We start from the raw sequence: 20,026 nt of genomic DNA on the forward strand, positions 1-20,026 counted from the left end.
CACAATACGAGCACGAAGAGTCTCTACATTTGGTACCGGGGTTGCTTAGACAAGAGCTTCCAAATGCCCCCATAAATGAAAGTCAAGAGGGTTGACGTCAGGAGAGCGTGGAGGCCATGGAATTGGTCAGCCTCTACCAATCCTTCGGTCACCGAATCTGTTGTTGAGAAGCGTACGAACACGTGTGTGTGTGTGTGTGTGGTTTGAGGTTTTCGGGCGCTAAACAGCGTGGTCATCAGCGCCCAGACGCATAGAAACAGGAACACGTGCGGTGAAGGGACGAAGACGGACACCGAACAAGGAGAACTGCTAAAAGACACAGACTTGACGCAGTTCCAAATCCTCACATACAGAGGCAAAACAAGAGGAGAAGAAACGCACTAAAAAAGGAAAGGGAACACAAGTAAAAGAGAACAGAAATCAAAGTGAAACAAATAGGTAATCGTGACTGGCGGACCTCTTACCTAAAACCTGGGTGAGCCAGTCACTCAGCAGCACATTAAAATCCTCTCCCTAAAATCCGAGGCAACATATTGGACAGGACACAAAACCGTAAGACCTTAACCACGAACACTCGACTGAAATGTGCAGGAGCTCCATCGGTCCATTAACTACATGTTGTGTCGTGCTCATAAACGCACATGTTGTAGCAGCACAGGTAGAGCATCCCGCATGAAATCATGATAACGTGCTCCATTGAGCGTAGGTGGAAGAACATGGGGCCCAATCAAGACATCACCAACAATGCCTGCCCAAACATTCACAGCAAACCTGTGTTGATGACGTGATTGCACAATTGCGTGCGGACTCTCGTCAGCCCACACATGTTGATTGTGAAAATTTACAATTTGATCACGTTGGAATGAAGCCTCATCCGTAAAGAGAACATTTGCACTGAAATGAGAACTGACGCATTGTTGGATGAACCATTCGCAGAAGTGTACCCGTAGAGGCCAATCAGCTGCTGATAGTGCCTGCACACGCTGTAAATGGTACGGAAACAACTGGTTCTCCCCTAGCACTCCCCATACAGTGACGTGGTCAACGTTACGTTGTACAGCAGCAACTTCTCTGACGCTGACATTAGGGTTATCGTCAACTGCACGGAGAATTGCCTCGTCCATTGCAGGTGTCATCGTCGTTCTAGGTCTTCCCCAGTCGCGAGTCATAGGCTGGAATGTTCCGTGCTCCCTATGACGCCGATCAATTGCTTCGAACGTCTTCCTGTCGGGACACCTTCATACAGGAAATCTGTCTCGATACAAACGTACCACGCCATGGCTATTGCCCCGTGCTAATCTATACATCAAATGGGCATCTGCCAACTCCGCATTTGTAAACACTGAACTGACTGCAAAACCACGTTCGTGATGAATACTGACCTGTTGATCCTACGTACTGATGTGCTTGATGCTAGTACTGTAGAGCAATGAGTCACATTTCAACACAAGCACCGAAGTCAACATTACCTTCCTTCAATTGGGCCAACTGGTGGTGAATCGAGGAAGTACAGTACATACTGACCAAACAAAAATGAGCTCTGACATGGAAATTAAGCGTTTCCGGACACATGACCACATAACATATTTTCTTTATTTGTGTGTGAGGAATGTTTCCCGAAAGTTCGGCCGTACCTTTTTGTAACACCCTGTATAATGGAATAAAGGAGAAAATGTAGCAGTGTAGCAAAGAAATGGGAATACAGACATCTACAAATGACAGTGTCAGGAGCGGCTAAAGGGGAAACGTGAAGCTGTAGAAGCAAGAAGGGTACCGGAAAATTACTGAAAACTTTAGAGAAGAGAGGACAGGTTGTCTGCATATTAAAGGCTCAGATGGCAAGCAAAGAAGTGAAGACCGAAAGGTGGAAGTCAGTATAAAGGAATGAAACTTGAAGAGAATGGTATGTAAAGCAAAGAGAAAGTGGATTAAGTGAAATGGAGGCTGTAAAACTGTGAGATGTATTAGAAATAGCACGGAGGCATGTAGTCGAAGTAAATATATATGGAGTAGAACTATTAAGACACACGAGAAAATCTACGTTAACGAAACTGTTACACTAGTTACGTGAGAAATTGGAAATAGTAAAAATACCCTCAAACTCCAAGACGAATGTAATAAAACAAATGGCAAAGTAGGCAGGTGCAGACAGGTGTGAGCATTAGAGATCCACCTAATTAATAATCATATAGTTGCAAAACATTACGTAAAAATAATGGCTTTGGAATACACGTAGGAGTCCTCGAAGCAATGCTGAACCTACTGCTTCTCTTAGAAGACACACTGCAGGAAGGTAAACCTACGTTACAGCATTTGTAGAATTAGAGAAACCTTTTTACATCGTTGACTGGAACATAGAATTTAAAAGCTATACGCAGAGCAAGGTGTGTCAGAAACCAAGGAAATATATGGAAAGGAAACTAATGTTCAACGAGAAAAATAAAATAATTGTTTTATCATATAGTTAAGAAAAAAGATCCATCTTTTTCAAGTCAGTACTTTACTTGTGTGTATGAAACACGTCACTTCTATTCATGCTAGGCATCTTCGGTGATTTACAATATAAACGATGTTACTGAATTATAAATATTTTAATAGGAGATTTTTGTATCTTTTCAGGTATCCAAGCGTTAGTATGTATCTAGTAGATGCGCATAGTGTAAGTTTCTTGCAGTTGAAATTTCACATTTAAACATTTCACCGCACATAACTGTGGCATAGCACACAGCATATTGTCTTGCTCACATGTTGTAGGCGTGAGAGAGATGGGAACTATAGAGAATGAAAGTAGAGTAAAGTGTTGGGGTAGGGATGCAGGGAGGTAGGCCGAAAGAAACCTGTGCTATGTGTATCTAGTATACGTAGAAGAATATATGGATACATCATGACATAAAATGAATATAAGTATAAAGAAATCACGAACAAATATATTTAAAAAGCTAATTTAAATCCACTGCCAAGAATCACTATTGCTTGCCCATGAAAATACGTATAATTAAATAACTTTTCATGTGGTATAGACCACAGAATATACATAGCATACATTAGTCAAACATACTTGGTACACACAAATAAGATATTTAGGTGCTACATACGAGATTTCTTTCTTACATAAATGATAAAAATAATACTGACTCGGGGAAAAGGCTGAAAATACTAACAACAAAAATGAAAGACGATTATTATAATGCAGCAACATCAAAGGACTTACAAATCAGAAAACTGGAATAAATGCTGTATTTAAAGAAGTGTAAGATGAATAACAACAAACATAATGTGAAGTTAATGTGATGTAATCGAATTAGATCAGATAAGCTCCTAAAATTAGACTAGTTTTTTTTTTATTTGAGCAGCAAAATCAGTGACTATAGTCGAAGCAGAGAGGATATAATAGGCCGACCGGTAATAAATGATTTTCAAACGAAGAAATATTTCTTAACATTCATTACAAATTTAAATCTTAGGAATTTATTTCTGAAGATATCTGACTGGAGGGTAGCATTTTACAGAACTGAAACATGGACAATAAAAATTTCGGTTAAGGATAGTGTAAGTAGGCTGTTTAGGTTTTTTTATTTGTAACACCACCTCTGTATGAAAAATCACTGGCTGTGCTGTGCGCAGTCTGTGGCTAGTTTGCATTGTTGTCTGCCATTTTAGTGTTGGGCAGTTGGCTGTTAACAGCGCGTAGCGTTGCGCAGTTGGAGGTGAGCCGCCAGCAGTGGGGGACGTGGGGGGGGGGGGGGGGGGGGGAGAGATGGAGGAGTTTTGAAACTTGTAAGAATTGGTGTCATATATTGGAAATGGAAAAAAGAACACTTTGACACCGGTGTGTCAGACCCACCACACTTGCTCCGGACACTGCGATAGGGCTGTACAAGCAATGATCACACGCACGGCACAGCGGACACACCAGGAACCGCGGTGTTGGGTGTTGGCCGTCGAATGGCGCTAGCTGCGCAGCATTTGTACACCGCCGCCGTCAGTGTCAGCCAGTTTGCCGTGGCATACGGAGATCCATCGCAGTCTTTAACACTGGTAGCATGCTGCGACAGCGTGGACGTGAACCGTAAGTGCAGTTGACGGACTATGAGCGAGGGCGTATAGTGGGCATGCGGGAGGCCGGGTGGACGTACCGCCGAATTGCTCAACACGTGGGGCGTGAGGTCTCCACAGTACATCGATGTTGTCGCCAGTGGTCGGCGGAAGGTGCACGTGCCCGTCGACCTGGGACCGGACCGCAGCGACGCACGGATGCACGCCAAGACCGTAGGATCCTACGCAGTGCCATAGGGGACCGCACCGCCACTTCCCAGCAAATTAGGGACACTGGTATCGGCGAGGACCATTCGCAACCGTCTCCATGAAGCTGGGCTACGGTCCCGCACACCGTTAGGCCGTCTTCCGCTCACGCCCCAACATCGTGCAGTCCGCCCCAGTGATGTCGCGACAGGCGTGAATGGAGGGACGAATGGAGACGTGTCGTCTTCAGCGATGAGAGTCGCTTCTGCCTTGGTGCCAATGATGGTCGTATGCGTGTTTGGCGCCGTGCAGGTGAGCGCCACAATCAGGACTGCATACGACCGAGGCACACAGGGCCAACACCCGGCATCATGGTGTGGGGAGCGATCTCCTACACTGGCCGTACACCTCTGGTGATTATCGAGGGGACACTGAATAGTGCACGGTACATCCAAACCGTCATCGAACCCATCGTTCTACCATTCCTATACCGCCAAGGGAACTTGCTGTTCCAACAGGACAATGCACGTCCGCATGTATCCCGTGCCACCCAACGTGCTCTAGAAGGTGTAAGTCAACTACCCTGGCCAGCAAGCTCTCCGGATCTGTCCCCCATTGAGCATGTTTGGTACTGGATGAAGCGTCGTGTCACGCGGTCTGCACGTCCAGCACGAACGCTGGTCCAACTGAGGCGCCAGGTGGAAATGGCATGGCAAGCCGTTCCACAGGACTACATCCAGCATCTCTACGATCGTCTCCATGGGAGAATAGCAGCGTGCATTGCTGCGAAAGGTGGATATACACTGTACTAGTGCCGACATTGTGCATGCTCTGTTGCCTGTGTCTATGTGCCTGTGGTTCTGTCAGTGTAATCATGTGATGTATCTGACCCCAGGAATGTGTCAATAATGTTTCCCCTTCCTGGGACAATGAATTCACGGTGTTCTGATTTCAATTTCCAGGAGTGTATATAATGAGTATTAAGGTAAATACACTGTTTGTTCTCTATTAAAATCTTTCATTTACTAACTGTGCGTATCGGTACTTAGTGACTTCCCTAGTTTGAATCTTTTAGTTCGCTGACAGTAGTGGCGCTCGCTGTATTGCAGTAGTTTGAGTAACGAAGATTTTGTGAGGTAAGTGGTTTGTGAAACATATAGGTTAATGTTAGTCAGGGCAATTCTCTTGTAGGGATTACTGAAAGTCAGATGGCGTTGCGCTACAAAAATATTGTGTGTCAATTTAAGCACAGCTTGTACAATTTTTCTAAGGAGCCGTTTCAATAGCACTTATGGAGTCCGATATTACAGGACACAGTGAATATTTGGAGAACTCGAATTACTGATGAGGAAAAACTGAACCGAATTCGGGAAAAATTAATTTATTGCATGGGTCTAGGCCAGATGGCATTAGGAAAATTAGGAAAAGGGTGCCAAATAGCAATTCTTGTGTATGCGAGTGTTATCCTTAGTCACGTGACAGAGGACATATGAAATTTCTATATGGATTTTAATAAAAAGCATTCGCTAGCCATAGGGGATGGGGAAATGAGCAGCCTGGCTATAAACAGAGTTATAGCATTAATGCTGACTTGGATGGCATAGAAGTGGCAACTGCACGTATTAGGGTGAGTGTTGTGGTGGTCTTTGGCAGCACCAGATCAGCCATGAGTCAGACACTGCTGTGAGTGTACTGCTGACTAAATCTGTCATGAATGCAATATATATTAGGACAACTGACAAAGGGATGTGCTATACATGGCCTACACTTGAATTAGAGAAGAAAAAATTAAGTAATGTACGACGAGCAAACATCACGCAAAGCAAAATTTCTGTGGTTACTGTTGTCAGACACGTATCTTTTTTTTAGTTTTGGGACACGATACTAAAATCCTGTTGTGAATGACTGACATCCTTAGTTATTTGGAACAGCACATAACCACAGGATGAAAGAGGTTAAATATAAAGGGTTACAATAAAGCACATTAATCACGTAGAATAATAATGGAAGTCATTTCATATACAGAGTTTTTCATGGGGTGCATATGCTTTAAGGGGTGATAGTACTGATGATTCTGAACAAGAAACTTCATGTGGACGTATACCCTATTCCGAATGATTTCCCAAGCACAACACATTTAAAGTCATTTTTGTAAATTTTTTTCGAATAACTTGAAAACCGCTACAGCAGAAACGAATCGCAGTAAAAATTAAACTACATAAACTTCCCAAAAAAATCCGATTCATTTTTTTCTCTAGTGGAAATAGTCTGCACGAAGAGAGCGTGAGAAGACTGAAAGTCTACGCATACGCAGTAGCGTAGGTAGTTTCGTAGACCAATTTGAGGTAGTTACCGGATTTCATAGTCCGCAAGTGTTCCATATCAAATTGTTCGTCTCTCATTCCCCTACACTAGTGTGCTACGTTTTAATCGATGACAATGATAGAATAATACAGAAAATAGATAACAATGTACATTAAAGGTGTTCTTTATCGGAAACCATTCGGAATCACCAATATTGTCACCCCTCAAACCATGTATCTTTTTCTTGACTCATCATGTATAAAGACAGAACACTACTTCAGATACATTGAAAGAAGGTGATTTGGTAGAGATGAGAACATACAAACGTATGCTAGTGAATCAATATTAAAAGTATTTCATTTTTAACTGTAGCTGTTCATAGATACTATCTGGGAAAATTAGAACTGTTAATGAGGCGTGTGAATTACTTACTACGCTGTCAGTTAGACAACAAGAAGCAATTAACAGTCTGTGGTGATTTCGGAGTATATTTCCTAAGGGATTTTCATAGATAATATTATCTCTAACGTTTATTTATCTCATACAGTTTTAAATCAGTAACTAACGCTGCGACATGAATGGATAAAGACAGCAGAATGACTGATAATATTCTCTTTGATGAAACTCAAAGCACGAAAATATACGTATACCTTCTAGCAAAGATTTCTCTCTGATCATGAGACACAGTTAGGATAAACATGATAGTGCATTAAGCTATAGATTACAGTCAGTGGAAATCGGTAAGGATACTTAATGACTCCACGCCCAAACTTCAAAAAGTAGTTTATAATTTATGGCCCGGGATGAAATTCATAGAGACTCAAAGGTAGACACAAAATCTAATATATTTCATGATAAATGCATATCATTATCGGAAAAAAGCTTTCCTCATAAATAGGAAAAGATTTTCTGTGATGTATGTAAGACTATGCGCATATCATTTGAGGAAATAATTAATGACAGTGACTGAGAGCTACCACTTTGTTTCATTAGCTTGGAAGAACAGACTAATGTTAGCAGCATTTCGAAAGGAAATCTGTAAAGACAGTATTTATCGTAACTGTTGAATAACGGGTAAATTTTAGCGATAAAAGTATTCGGTGTAAATCAAAGCGCACATGTGGTGCATCCGAACTGCGTTTGTATCTGTCAAATAAAAAATAACGAATAATGTATCTGGCAATGGACGCACCGTGTTTAAAAGAAAGAACATTCGCAGAGAATACTTGTCAACGAACGTCTAGTAGGATATGCTGAATGCTAGCTTCCGCTCAGTGAATCTGAATACAAATGAGAACAATAACTGAAGCATAATAATGTCATATTATCGTGAAAGATTTACATCAAACACGTTAACTATGAAACAGGATTATGGTCTATGCTCCTTACTGTGCAATGACATTTATGTTTTAGTATTTACTTCGATGACTTTCAGACATTAAAATTCCAAGCAATTCTTCATACTGTAGTTAATTAAATTATTAAATTAATTAATTTTTTATACCACTAGCCGTGGCTTAAGTATTTGATTACGCATCTGGTATATTACTGACTGGCCTTTAGGGCGTGTACACAATGTTTTCCTTTCATTAAAATGTTCTAATAGGAAATCAAGAACTATTAATACATCTATTAACACTCAGGTTTTGTCTCATTTGAAAGTCAATTTAAAGACACCAACTCTATTTAATTTGTCGGTAGCAAAAATGTACAGTTTTAGGGATAAAACCAACTGACATCGACGTCGTTACCAGCGGATTTCAAGGAGCGTGCACGATGTAAACGTTTGTAACGCTGCAGAGAAACCCTGGAAAATGTCATGAGCATCATCGGCCGAGGAATTATACACAAGGCCTCTCCCGTTCTGCATAAAGTTCTGCCTTTCCCCCTTCCCGTCCCTTCTTTCATGACTAAATTGTTGGAGGTTTTAGAAAACTTGTGTAACGTCTGCATTCAGAGACAAATGTTTAAAAATGTAACTGTTTTAAATAGCGATGGCATCAGACGCCTGGGTAGTAGCCAATAAGAAGCAGTCGGCTAATGTAAATATCGCTTTTTGTGAAATTCCACAAATAAATTACACAATATAATGAAAATAATTAAAACTACCATACAAACTCCTAAGGAGGATATGTTCTTAGGAATATTCCTCCTCGATAGCTGAGTGATGCCGGCACGGTTGCTCAGCGTGTTCGATCAGAGGGTTTGCTACACTCTGTAATAAAAAAACTGAGTTCACTGATTAACAACGAACTAAAACGGGTGTCTTACGACGTCCGCCCAGAGCAGATGCAACGAACGAAAGCGAACAAAATGAGATTTTTTTTAAAAAAAGTTGTCAGCACGGTAGAATGCTATACATTGAGCCCTGGTTCGATTCCCTACTGGGTCAGAGATTTTCACTGCTCAGGGATTGGGTGTTGTGCTGGTTTCGTCATATCATCCCTATCGACGCGCAAGTCGCCGAAGCGGCGTCACCTAAAAAGGCTTGCACCAGTCGACCGATCTACCTGACGGGATGCCCTAGCCACATGACATATGGATTATTTTTTTTTTTTGCTGGTGAGTCATTAGTTGGACTACGTTTTGCTTGGTAGTCAGTTACCAAGAATTTCTGATAGCACAGATATCGAGTATTTAGTTATCTTGGGTCTGTGAACGAGACGGGATGTGACAGCGTATGTTACTACTTTGTTATTGTTCATTTCGTGCAGCGGAATGTTGTTCTGCTTTAAGACATATTACCATAGTTTCTTCTGCGTTACATCAAGTGCTTTGGTAGATGTCAGGAGGGCACATATTACTCTCTGATTGGATCTCATATTTGAAAACGTTAAGGCAGCATTCAGCTCTGCCCATATTCAGACAGTATATTTCCATTAACAGAAACCCACCTTACGAGTAATTGAGTCAAAATAAATATTCGACACAAGTCGTCGTCTTTCACTAATGACGCAATGTTAATGGCTGCTGTGATGTCACCTTTTGCTATAAATATTCAAAGTTTGATTGTCAGTTGGCGAAGCCAACGAATGTGAAAGCAAAAAACTAGACTGTGGTGACAGGCCGTTCTTTAGGTAAACCAGTTTCACAAAATCACCAATAACATCACGCCATAGTCGCCATGTTGTTTACGATGTTTGTCACATGTTTCCAACGTCAACAGTCAAAGCCGCCTATTAGTACTGAATAATCCTCAGTCCGAGTATTTTCGTTCCATATATGTTAGGTAATGTACGTGATTAATTTGGTGAAAGACATCTCCTAAGAGTATGTCTATAACATACAGCTTGCTTCCATATTAAAACTATATTTTAGGTAGTAGGAAGCATAGGAATGGAGAAAGCAATGTTTCAGACATACCCGGCTTGAGCCTGGAAACTGTTAATGATGACGATAATTATATCCCCACTATTACTGGTCTGTACATTGTTAATAGCGCTTCTGATTAAGGCTGGATATTAATATTTCCCGTATCCGTATTCTCCACTATAAGTTCGGAGTTACGCAGCGGAAAACTGATAGGAGGTGCGCTATGTCTTACTTAAAACATGAGTTAATAGACATTGAAATTTGTTTGAGTTTAATGGTAGGCTGTATTACTTACCGGTGACGAGGGTACGACCATACCAGTTCCCGCGGTTGGTTATGAAGAAAGTTATTTCCCGATGTTATAATAAGGAAGCGTCATCTTATGAACCGGTAATTGTTTCCATCTTTTTAGTACTTGAAAATTTAACGTAGCATCGTGATCTTTGCTGTTGACTGTGCACAGATGCCGCACATGCCGAACAATCGAATCCGCTGTGAGACAGTTGAGCGTAAGAACTTAAAATTCCATGGAATTTACACGCTTGCTAAGGAATATTAATATTTATTTTCTTACGTTATATCTGACTTTGTAGTAACTGGGTGGCTAATGATTTCACCATACAGTCTCTGTTACAAAAGCATACCGAAAATTTATATTGCAATTGTTCACTCAAGACTGACTTACACAATCCGTTCTCTGCTTTCTGTAACGGCATTTTCTTGTATGTAACTATAAGGTTAAGAAACATGCAAATATCGTCTTTAGTGATCTCTTACGTTCATTGAAATGGAGAGTGATAGGTAACGAAGGATTTCTGTACTAATTTAATGAAAAATATAGCATTTTACATTAAGTACAGTTTCTAATAAGCTGCAGTTATTGATGGCCAAACATGTGAAACACCTTCGCAGCTGTTCCTTCGTTCTAGGATTGATCATTATATTGTACACTCATGGCGTTATCAGTTCCTTGAAAACCGCTGTTGTCAGTCAAAGATATTATGATTCCTTTGTTATGTAGCGCTTCATATTCTCCTGCAAGTAAACAAAGCAGATTCATTAGTATATAACTGATATACGAGAGAATCTACCAGAACATTACATATCTACATTTAATTACATGGAGAACTCATGACACAATGCGTTCAGGCTTCAGTAAAGCAAGGCGATCATAGATGTCATAATAGATCTACTTGTACGCTAGGGTTTAATACGTTGTTCAAAGGACTCTGAACACTATGGGACTTAACATCTATGGTCATCAGTCCCCTAGAACTTAGAACTACTTAAACCTAACTAACATAAGGACATGACACACATCCATGCCCGAGGCAGGATTCGAACATGCGACCGTAGCGGTCACGTGGTGCCTAGAACCGCACGGCGACACCGGCCGGCTGTAATACGTCCTAGGCATTATAAAACACTTATCTCTGTAGCCGTCGGCATCGTACAGTACAAACGAACTGACAGTCGTACACCATAGAGAAAAAAACAGTGCAACGAAAAGCAGATTTATGTTCATGAAAATAGCTTACCGGATTTCCTAAACTCCGCAAGCATTTCATGGTATCATGGGAGTTGTTGCATTCGTCGTCTTCACCTGCAAAAGATGACAAACAAACGTGTCAGTCTCAGGAATAATTGCGCAACTTGGTTTTAGATGAAGTCTCTCTTGTTACAACACCATTTAGTTATTATTGGTTTGTTTTGTTCATTGATTATTTATTCAGGCATCGCCAACGAAGTAAAACCAAATATTTAGTATTTTTGCGTCTTTTTACATTAGCGTGCTATAGTTTTCTCTCAAATTTGGAGTCCTTTCACTAACGAAACTCCTTCCACCAGATCATGATTGAATAAAAAAATACTGACGTACGAGAGAAAAATCTCTTTTGTAACGAACGAGAGCCAAACCTAAAACCGTTCAACGTTGTCAGTACAGCCTACAGTATAATTTCTGGTATCACTTTCTCAAGTAAGTTCCCATATACGTTTTCAGTGAGAAAATCATAACCTAACTGAGTCCAAGGAGATCGGCAATTCGTCAACGTGGCTGACATGGTTAAACTATAAATCGGGAATCACTATTTTCACTTCATAATAATTCTTCAGTTGCTTAGGTTTATTCATTTTGATTTTAAGGCACAGTCATAGCTGCTAATTGTCGATACAGGAATACTGTTAAAATAGCATTGACTCTACATACATTGAAGGAAAAAATCGCAACACCAAAACGTAATTAATGTAGAGCAAGGAAATTTCTGGAATAAATTTGTCTAGGTATCGTATTAAGTTCATTAACATTGAAGATCAGAGGTTCATGTGAGCGCGAGTCAAGCCGTTGCAAATTTGAAATGCTATTACGTTAATAACCGGTGTAACCCCCAGACGTGTGGATGGAAACACGAAGACGTGCGTGCATTGTGTTGTACGAGCGCCAGATGTCACTTTCTGGGAGGGAGTTTTATGCGTGCTGCACTTGGTCAGTCAATACAGGGACTGTAAAAGCTGTTTGTGGATGACGCTGGAGTGGTCCTCAAATTATGTCTCGTATATGCTCGATTGGAGACGGATCTGGCGATCGAGCAGGCCAACGCAAAATGTCGTCACTCTGAAGAGCACGCTGGGCTACAACAACGGTAGGTGGGTGAGCGTTTTCCTGTCGGAGAATACCACCTGGATTGCTCTTCATGAAGACGTCGGATCGCCATACTCACGTACAAATTTGCAATCAACGCGTCATAACCACGTCAGTGCTCCTACTGTCATCTGAAATCACACTCCAGGTGTGTTTCCAGTGTGTCTAGCACGAAGATAGATTGACTGCAGGCCGCCAACTAGCCTCTTTCTAACCAACAAACGACCATCACTGGAACCAAGGGAGTGAGAACTTCTATCGGAAAACACAACAGACCTCCACTGTGCCATCCAATGAGCTCTCACTCGGCATAATTGAAGTCGCAAACGGCGGTGGTTTGGGATCAGTGGAATTCACGCTACAGGGCGTCTGGCTCGGAGCTGTCCTTCGAGTAACCAATTAGCAGCAGTTCGTTGTTTCACTGTCGTGACAACTGCTGTTCAAATTGCTGATACACATGCAGCACGATGCGTCAATGACATACGTCGTACGTAGTGATCGTCCCTCTTGGTAGCACCGTGTGACTGTCCGGAGTCCGGTCTTCTTGCGACCGTACATTCTCGTGACGACGGTAGCTGGCAATCATGTGCGGTGACTAAATCCCAGCCAAGTCTTGCTGCAGTGAGGCAGAAGGAACACCCACTTTCACGTAGGCCTATTACACTGCCTCGTTTAAATTCAGTGTGGCGTATTTGTCGCCTTAAAGGCATCCTTGCCTAACATCAATTCACCATGTCCAATCTCAAAGATAACTAACACTCACGGCCGTTACAGCGTGTATTACAAGAAAACCAGATTTGCATCCTCATTATCATACTACTAGCGCCACCCATATACTACACTAGTGGCCATTAAAATTGCTACACCAAGAAGAAATACAGATGATAAACGGGTATTTATTGGACAAATATTTTATACTAGAACTGACATGTGATTACATTTTCAAGAAATTTGGGAGCACAGATCCTGAAAATCATAACGAAGAATAACCACCTCTGACCGTAATAACGGCCTTTATACGCCTGGGCATTGAGTCAAACAGAACTTGGATGGCGTGTACAAGTACAGCTGCCCATGCAGCTTCTACACGATACCACAGTTCATCAAGAGTAGTAACTGGCGTATTGTGACGAGCCAGTTGCTCGCCCACCGTTGACGAGACGTTTTCAGTTGGTGAGAGATCTGGATAATATGCTGGCCAGGACAGCAGTTGAACATTTTCTGTATCCAGAAAGGCCCGTACAGGAACTGCAACATATGGTCGTGCATTATCCTGCTGAAATGTAGGGTTTCGTAGGGATCGAATAACTGTTAGAGCCACGGGTCTTAACACATCTGAAATGTAATGTCCACTGTTCAAAGTGCCGTCAATGCGAACAAGAGGTGACCGAGACGTTTAACCAATGGCACCCCATACCATCAAGCCGGGTGATACGCCAATATGGCGATGACGAATACACGCTTCCAATGTGCGTCCACCGCAATGGCGCCAAACTGGGATGCAACCATCATGATGCTGTAAACAGAACCTAGATTCATCCAAAAAAATGACGTTTTGCCATTCGTGCACCCAGGTTTGTCGTTGTGTACACCATCGCAGGCGCTCGTGCCTGTGATTCAGTGTCAAGGCTTAACCGCAGCTATGGTCTCCGAGCTGATAGTCCATGCTGGAAACGTCGTCGAACTGTTCGTGCAGATGGTTGTTGTCTTGCAAACGTCTCCATCTGTTGACTCAGGGATGGAGACGTGGCTGCACGATCCGTTACAGCCATGCGCGTAAGATGCCTGTCATCTCGAGTGCTAGTGATACGAGGCCGTTGAGATCCAGCACGGCGTTCCGTACTACCCTCCTGAACCCACCGATTCCATATCATGCTAACAGTCATTGGATCTCTACCAACGCGAACAGTAATGTTGCGATAAACCGCAATCGCGATAGGCTACAATCCGACCTTTGTCAAAGTCGGAAACGTGATGGTACGTATTTCTCCTCCATCACGAGGTATCGCAACAAAGTTTCACCAGGCAACGCCGGTCAGCTGCTGTTTGTGTAGGAGAAATTGGTTGGAAACATTTCTCATGTCAGCACGTTGTAGGTGTCGCCATCGGCGCCAACCTTGTGTGAATGCTCTGAAAAGCTAATCATTTCCATCTTCTTCCTGTCGGTTTAATTTTGCGTCTGTAGCACGTCATGTTCGTGGTGTAGCAGTTTTAATGGCCAGTAGTGTTATTGGAATAGACCTCATCTTTCATATATAGAATCGTGTCTCTTAGTCCTGCGATTATTTTTCTGTCTGTGTATGTGTGAGGTTAACATATTAAGTGCCCATATTACTTATTGTTTTCCACTTATAATAAAATGTGTTCTCGAACAAGATTTCAAAACACGTTGGGCAGATGTGTGCACTTTCCCACCTACTCTTCCATAGTGTTCAAAAAGCCGCGAATAGGATGGCCCTGGTTGTCACTCGTATTTACAAAACTTCGCTCTCGGGCATTAGGTGGTTGAAGCGGGCCGGAGCGACTGGTAAAACAAACAGTTCGCTCAAAAGTTTAAGAGCTGTAATTTAAATAAGTCATAACTGCGTACTATCAGAATTATGGTCCAAAATTTCGCCAGGAGTTGTTTCCTGCGGCTGATATCTTACGTGTGTTTTTGCTCCTGAAAATGTGAGTGCTGTCTTAGGAGATAGATGCAAAATTCTGGGGAACAGCAATAACTTAAAAATTCTACGAAAATAAGTGTTTCGAAACCTTTATGTCAAGTGTAACCAAAAATGTGTTGCATCTGAAAATAATCCAAAGGAAAATTCGGAAAAGCAGTGGAACAACAGCAGGAGAGGCACAGAGCTCTAAAACCATCCGAAATTGCAAGCAATAAAAAATGTGCTTGTAACAATATAGAAGACAGCAACACGTTATTAACAACCATATGTAAAAGTGGACTGTCAAAAAACAACATAAAACCTGCAAAGAGCACGCAATCTTTCAAACCGTACCAAATTCTGCGGAAGGGATGACGAATGTGTCAGTTGTTGTTAAGCTTGTAGTGAATTTCAGAAACGTGATCAGCAATATAGCAAAAGAATGTGCCAATTCTACAATAGCTAAAGGATGTGACAATTCTACTAAAAGTGAATCTGTTGTTCTCATAGCGGAATCAAACGGTATTTCTTATAATGAAATCAGTGCATTTGTAAGAAATTGGCCATTATCTTGTAGTAGCGACTACACATGTGGTAGCGAGGAATGTACTTCTGAGATCTGATTTGTATGAATAGTGAAACTCGACAAAAGTATAAAAAATCAAAGCACTCCTGTTCGAAGTATAAAGAGGAAGGGTTTTTTGAAGTCAACAATTATGAAAAATCTAGTTTCATAATGCAACAAATTATTGATGAAATAATGCGCGAAAGTAGTTATGGAAACAAACAAACCATCGCTCTTAACACTCACACGCAGGGAACTAGCGAAAGGGGCCAATTCCAACGGGATCTGGCCCAATAGTAACAATCCAGAACAAGTACTGAGTACACAAGTGGAAGATGACGCCAGTGTTGTGATTCGCATAGGCCTATACTTTACGCAGACAAAACTTACACGAGAATAATCAATCATTTTTTCAATATGATGTACAGGATGTAGGAAACAAAACAGGTGTTTTTTAATCATTTACCAAAGTAATGGATCCACATGTTGTTGCTGTTACACAACATCAGATTTCTAAAGATAACGTAAAACATTTAAAATCAAAAGGCTATAACCTATCAACAGTCTGCCGTAGAATCCACAGTAAAGGTAGTTGTGTTGCCATTACCTCAAGAAAAATTGCTTTGTATAAACACGTTCTATTTATCCTTCCTTCAAACAGTGCTAGACCTGCAAATTTCGCAGGAGAACTTCAGCGAAGTTTGTATGGTAAGAAATGAAGTATTGGAGACAGCATAGATACGAGGACGGCTTCTGAGCCGTTCTTGAGTTGATAGAGCACTTGATCGTAAAAGCAAAGTTCCCGAGTTCGAGTCTTGGTCTGGCTCACAGTGATGATCATGCAGGAAGTTTGAAGTTCTGCGTTAATAAAGATTTCGAAACTGGAATTGTTAAATTCATGTTTTACACTGTCCTTTTCCTTGTAGTAGATATATACAGATCTCCTTGTGGGAATTTTTATGCTTTCCTGAAAGCACTTGATGGAGTTTTCAATGAATTAAAGTCAGGTCGTAAAAATGTAAATTTCGTCACACCTGGAATCTGAAAATCAACGTTTTACATAACTATCAGAGAAGCTAAGGTTTTACAGACTGTATTCTATGAGATTAAGGACCTAGCTGGACTAGTACACACTAAAATAGGTAACACACAGCCGACCAGTAGATCATATTAAAACAAATTATGACCACATCATCTGAGCAAACACCATAAATCTTCACATCTCACATCATACACTGCTGCTAAAATGTGATACCAAGTTCAAAAACAGAAAAATATTCGAGAACAAGAGAATAATATCCGATAACAACATTGTTAAGCTAGGACATAGTTCAACTTAGGAATTTTGGTAGACAGTTATTATTAGCATTGGTGTGAACAATAAATGGAATATGTTCTTAGAATTTTGACTAGGTCCATAAATAGCACTTGTACCATGCAACTAAAAAAGGCGAGTGCTCTAAAACATCCACCTATAAAATCATAAACTATGCCATTACATATTAAAACTAAAGATCTGAAGGAAAGAATGAAAAACACGTTTTTATTGCAGAGACAAACTCCAAGTTTCATAAAGAAGTCTAGAAGGAGCACAAAATCAGAACCACAAAGAAGTGAGGATATTAAAAGGAGAAAGAATTATCCAACAGATACGAAGGTCAGATAACGTGACGATTTCCCGCTGGTCAACTGTAAACGAAATCTGAATCAACGCAACAGAAGCTAAAATAAATCTTGTGGAATTAACTGTGAATAATAATGCCATTCCCGAGCCTCTTGTAGTTAGAAAGATTTTTCGTGATTACTTTACAGATACTTCCGAAAATTATGTCTACGAGAAGCCGGACACAAAGCATACATTTGAGTCGACTACCGAAGGAAACTGCGGCACCCTGCGTGCGCTAAGCACGAGTGACGTTTAGCAGCTTGTTGACAGCCTCAGAAAGACTGCCCTCTGCCAGCGTCGACCCGTCACGTGATGAGATGGCCGCCACTCCGCCTCTTACCCAAATTTCACCTCTTCTTTTGACTCCGGTGTGATGGAGGTCAGAACCGCGACGCTCCGTTAACATCACTCATTTTTCTTATGGGTGGCCGAGGAAAGCATTTCGAGCACACTGTTGCTCGGTATCGACATGCATACAGGAGTCAATGAACCCACTCCTTCCCTTAAGGCAATAGTCACACCCAGTTCGCGATCGGAAACGACAATTCGCTGTGCGATGAATAGTAGGACGACGTTAAAGAAAACCTTCATCACTGCCAACACCCCCAGGAAGATTCAACCCTTCTCCAAGGGTATCTTGTGCTTTCAAGTCCTTCGAACATCAGCACAATAGTTTGGAGTGTAGCGCGACCACAATTTTGTCTCTGGTATGTTGGGTGGAACCACTACGGACCGCTCAAAACCATTCGAAAAATCTGTACGTGGTCCGAAGCGGCGAAGGGTGCGTATGCTTTTCCAGCACTCGTGTATCACACACTCCTGTGACATGAAAATTGGGGTGCGGGGAGGAGCGGTGTGACATTGGGACATGAGTGAAAAAGATGACAAAGAGTCCCTCTAAGACATCTCAGTTCGGCAGCATCGTCTGTGACAGTTGCGCACGTTTGTTGGGCACTTCAAGAATCTACCTCACCTGTCAACGCTACGATGACAACTTTATTATGGTGCTGTACTCCTTCCCCATTTGCGTCTTTTCAGAGGTGCCTTTTTATGGGTACCAATACGAGACGGCAGCGAACTGTTCAGGTGGACAAGCTCTGGAAAAGGGAGGGTATCCGTCGAACGGACTTGCCTGTCGGTTCCCCACTTAAATCCCATCGTGCGCGTCTGTGGCACGTCGTGGAGGCGTATTGCGTCTCGTCCACGTGCACTGACGACCATCCAATAGTTGTCAACAGTGATTTCGAGGAAACCATCATGTACCATGGTGCCTTCGGTATAATTATTGCTTTTGAATAAAAATGCCTTTTCTGTTCGTCTCATTGTGTATTTCTTTCAGTTCCCTTGCAGTTCTTAAAATGTATTGTCCAAGTTTCATCTAGCTACGTTACTTTGCGTCGACACTCATGCGACAGTTCCTTTCGTATTTACGTTGTAAGTAGGCTGTTTAGGTTTTTATGTTGGTAAAGCCACGTAGCGCTCTATATGAAAATCACTGACTCTGCTGTGTGCAGTCTATGGCTGGTTTGCATTGTTGTAATATTCATTATTGTAGTGTTGGGCAGTTGGCTGTTAACAGCGTGTAGCGTTCCGCAGTTGGAGGTGAGCCGCCGGCAGTGGTGGATGTGGGGAGAGAGATGGCAGAGTTTTAAGAGCGGACGATCTGGTCGTGTGTCCGCCAGAAAGCGTAAATTTGTAATACTGGATATCATGAACTGATATTAAGATAAATACCTTGTTTGTTCTCTATCAAAATCTTTCTTTTGCTAACTATGCCTATCAGTAGTTAGTGCCTTCCGTAGTTTGAATCTTTTATTTAGCTGGCAGTAGTGGCGCTCGCTGTATTGCAGTACTTCGAGTAACGAAGATTTTTGTGAGGTAAGTGATTTGTGAAAGGTATAGGTTAATGTTAGTCAAGGCCATTCTTTTGTAGGGAATATTGAAAGTCAGATTGCGTTGGGCTAAAAGTATTGTGTGTCAGATTAGTGTTGATCAGAATAAGTAAAGAGAGAATTGTCTGAGTACGTTCAGTTCTGCTCAGCTGTTTGAAAATCAAATAGCATAGAGGTTTATCAGCTCAGTAATTCATAAATTTTTCTAAGGGGACATTTCAAAGTTTTGCACACCACTGCATCTCGCAGCAATACACTGAACGAGACAAATAAAAGCGTTTTGAGTGACTTCAATTGTGCCATAAACTTTTGTGTCATGTTATATCAATTATGTTGTGTCAAAACTCCATCACATTCTTCGCTGATACCATCATACTTGGTAATTAATACCTCATTACCTTAAATTTTTGTTTTCTAATAATATCCGGAGACGGACACATAATAAGGATTAGTAGAAGCCAATCTATGGTTTTTGGTCCTTACAGCTTAAACGTGTGGCGCGAATCGACATACAGTACGTACCTTCGAATTGGCAGCCCTCGAGATCCCGCGTCACTGCATCCGTGTCGATCGTGTATGTGTCCTCGGAGCCTTCGGAAGCCATCTGAAGCGCCGCTTTCAGCACCGTCACGATGTTGTCCACCGCAACCCCGCCACCGTTTTTAAGCTGTTAAATAGACAGCCACATAGGCAGTTAACTGTCACTGAGAGTGTAAGCGACAGAGCTGTAGCATTTAATGCACGCCGTAAGTTATCTCT

General features: G+C 41.7%; 2 protein-coding genes across 2 annotated transcripts in view; both read right to left on the bottom strand.

The window, feature by feature from the left end:
- LOC126334781 (uncharacterized) overlaps positions 1-10,204 on the bottom strand; it is a 65,009-nt gene extending 54,805 nt beyond the window's left edge. Inside the window, exon 1 of the mRNA XM_049997383.1 lies at positions 10,154-10,204. The gene's annotated coding sequence lies outside the window, so the exon portion shown is untranslated. The remainder of the gene's footprint in view (positions 1-10,153) is intronic.
- Positions 10,205-10,656: 452 nt separating this feature from the next.
- The window catches only part of LOC126334782 (uncharacterized), a 90,912-nt gene continuing 81,542 nt past the window's right edge, over positions 10,657-20,026 (bottom strand). Inside the window, exons 5-7 of the mRNA XM_049997384.1 lie at positions 19,790-19,934; positions 11,397-11,461; positions 10,657-10,893 (exon numbers count right to left, since the gene is read on the bottom strand). Coding sequence (XP_049853341.1) covers positions 10,858-10,893; positions 11,397-11,461; positions 19,790-19,934 — 246 coding nt within the window. The 3' untranslated portion in view covers positions 10,657-10,857. The remainder of the gene's footprint in view (positions 10,894-11,396; positions 11,462-19,789; positions 19,935-20,026) is intronic.

This window comes from Schistocerca gregaria, chromosome 2, assembly GCF_023897955.1.
Source record: "Schistocerca gregaria isolate iqSchGreg1 chromosome 2, iqSchGreg1.2, whole genome shotgun sequence".
NCBI lineage: Eukaryota > Metazoa > Arthropoda > Insecta > Orthoptera > Acrididae > Schistocerca > Schistocerca gregaria.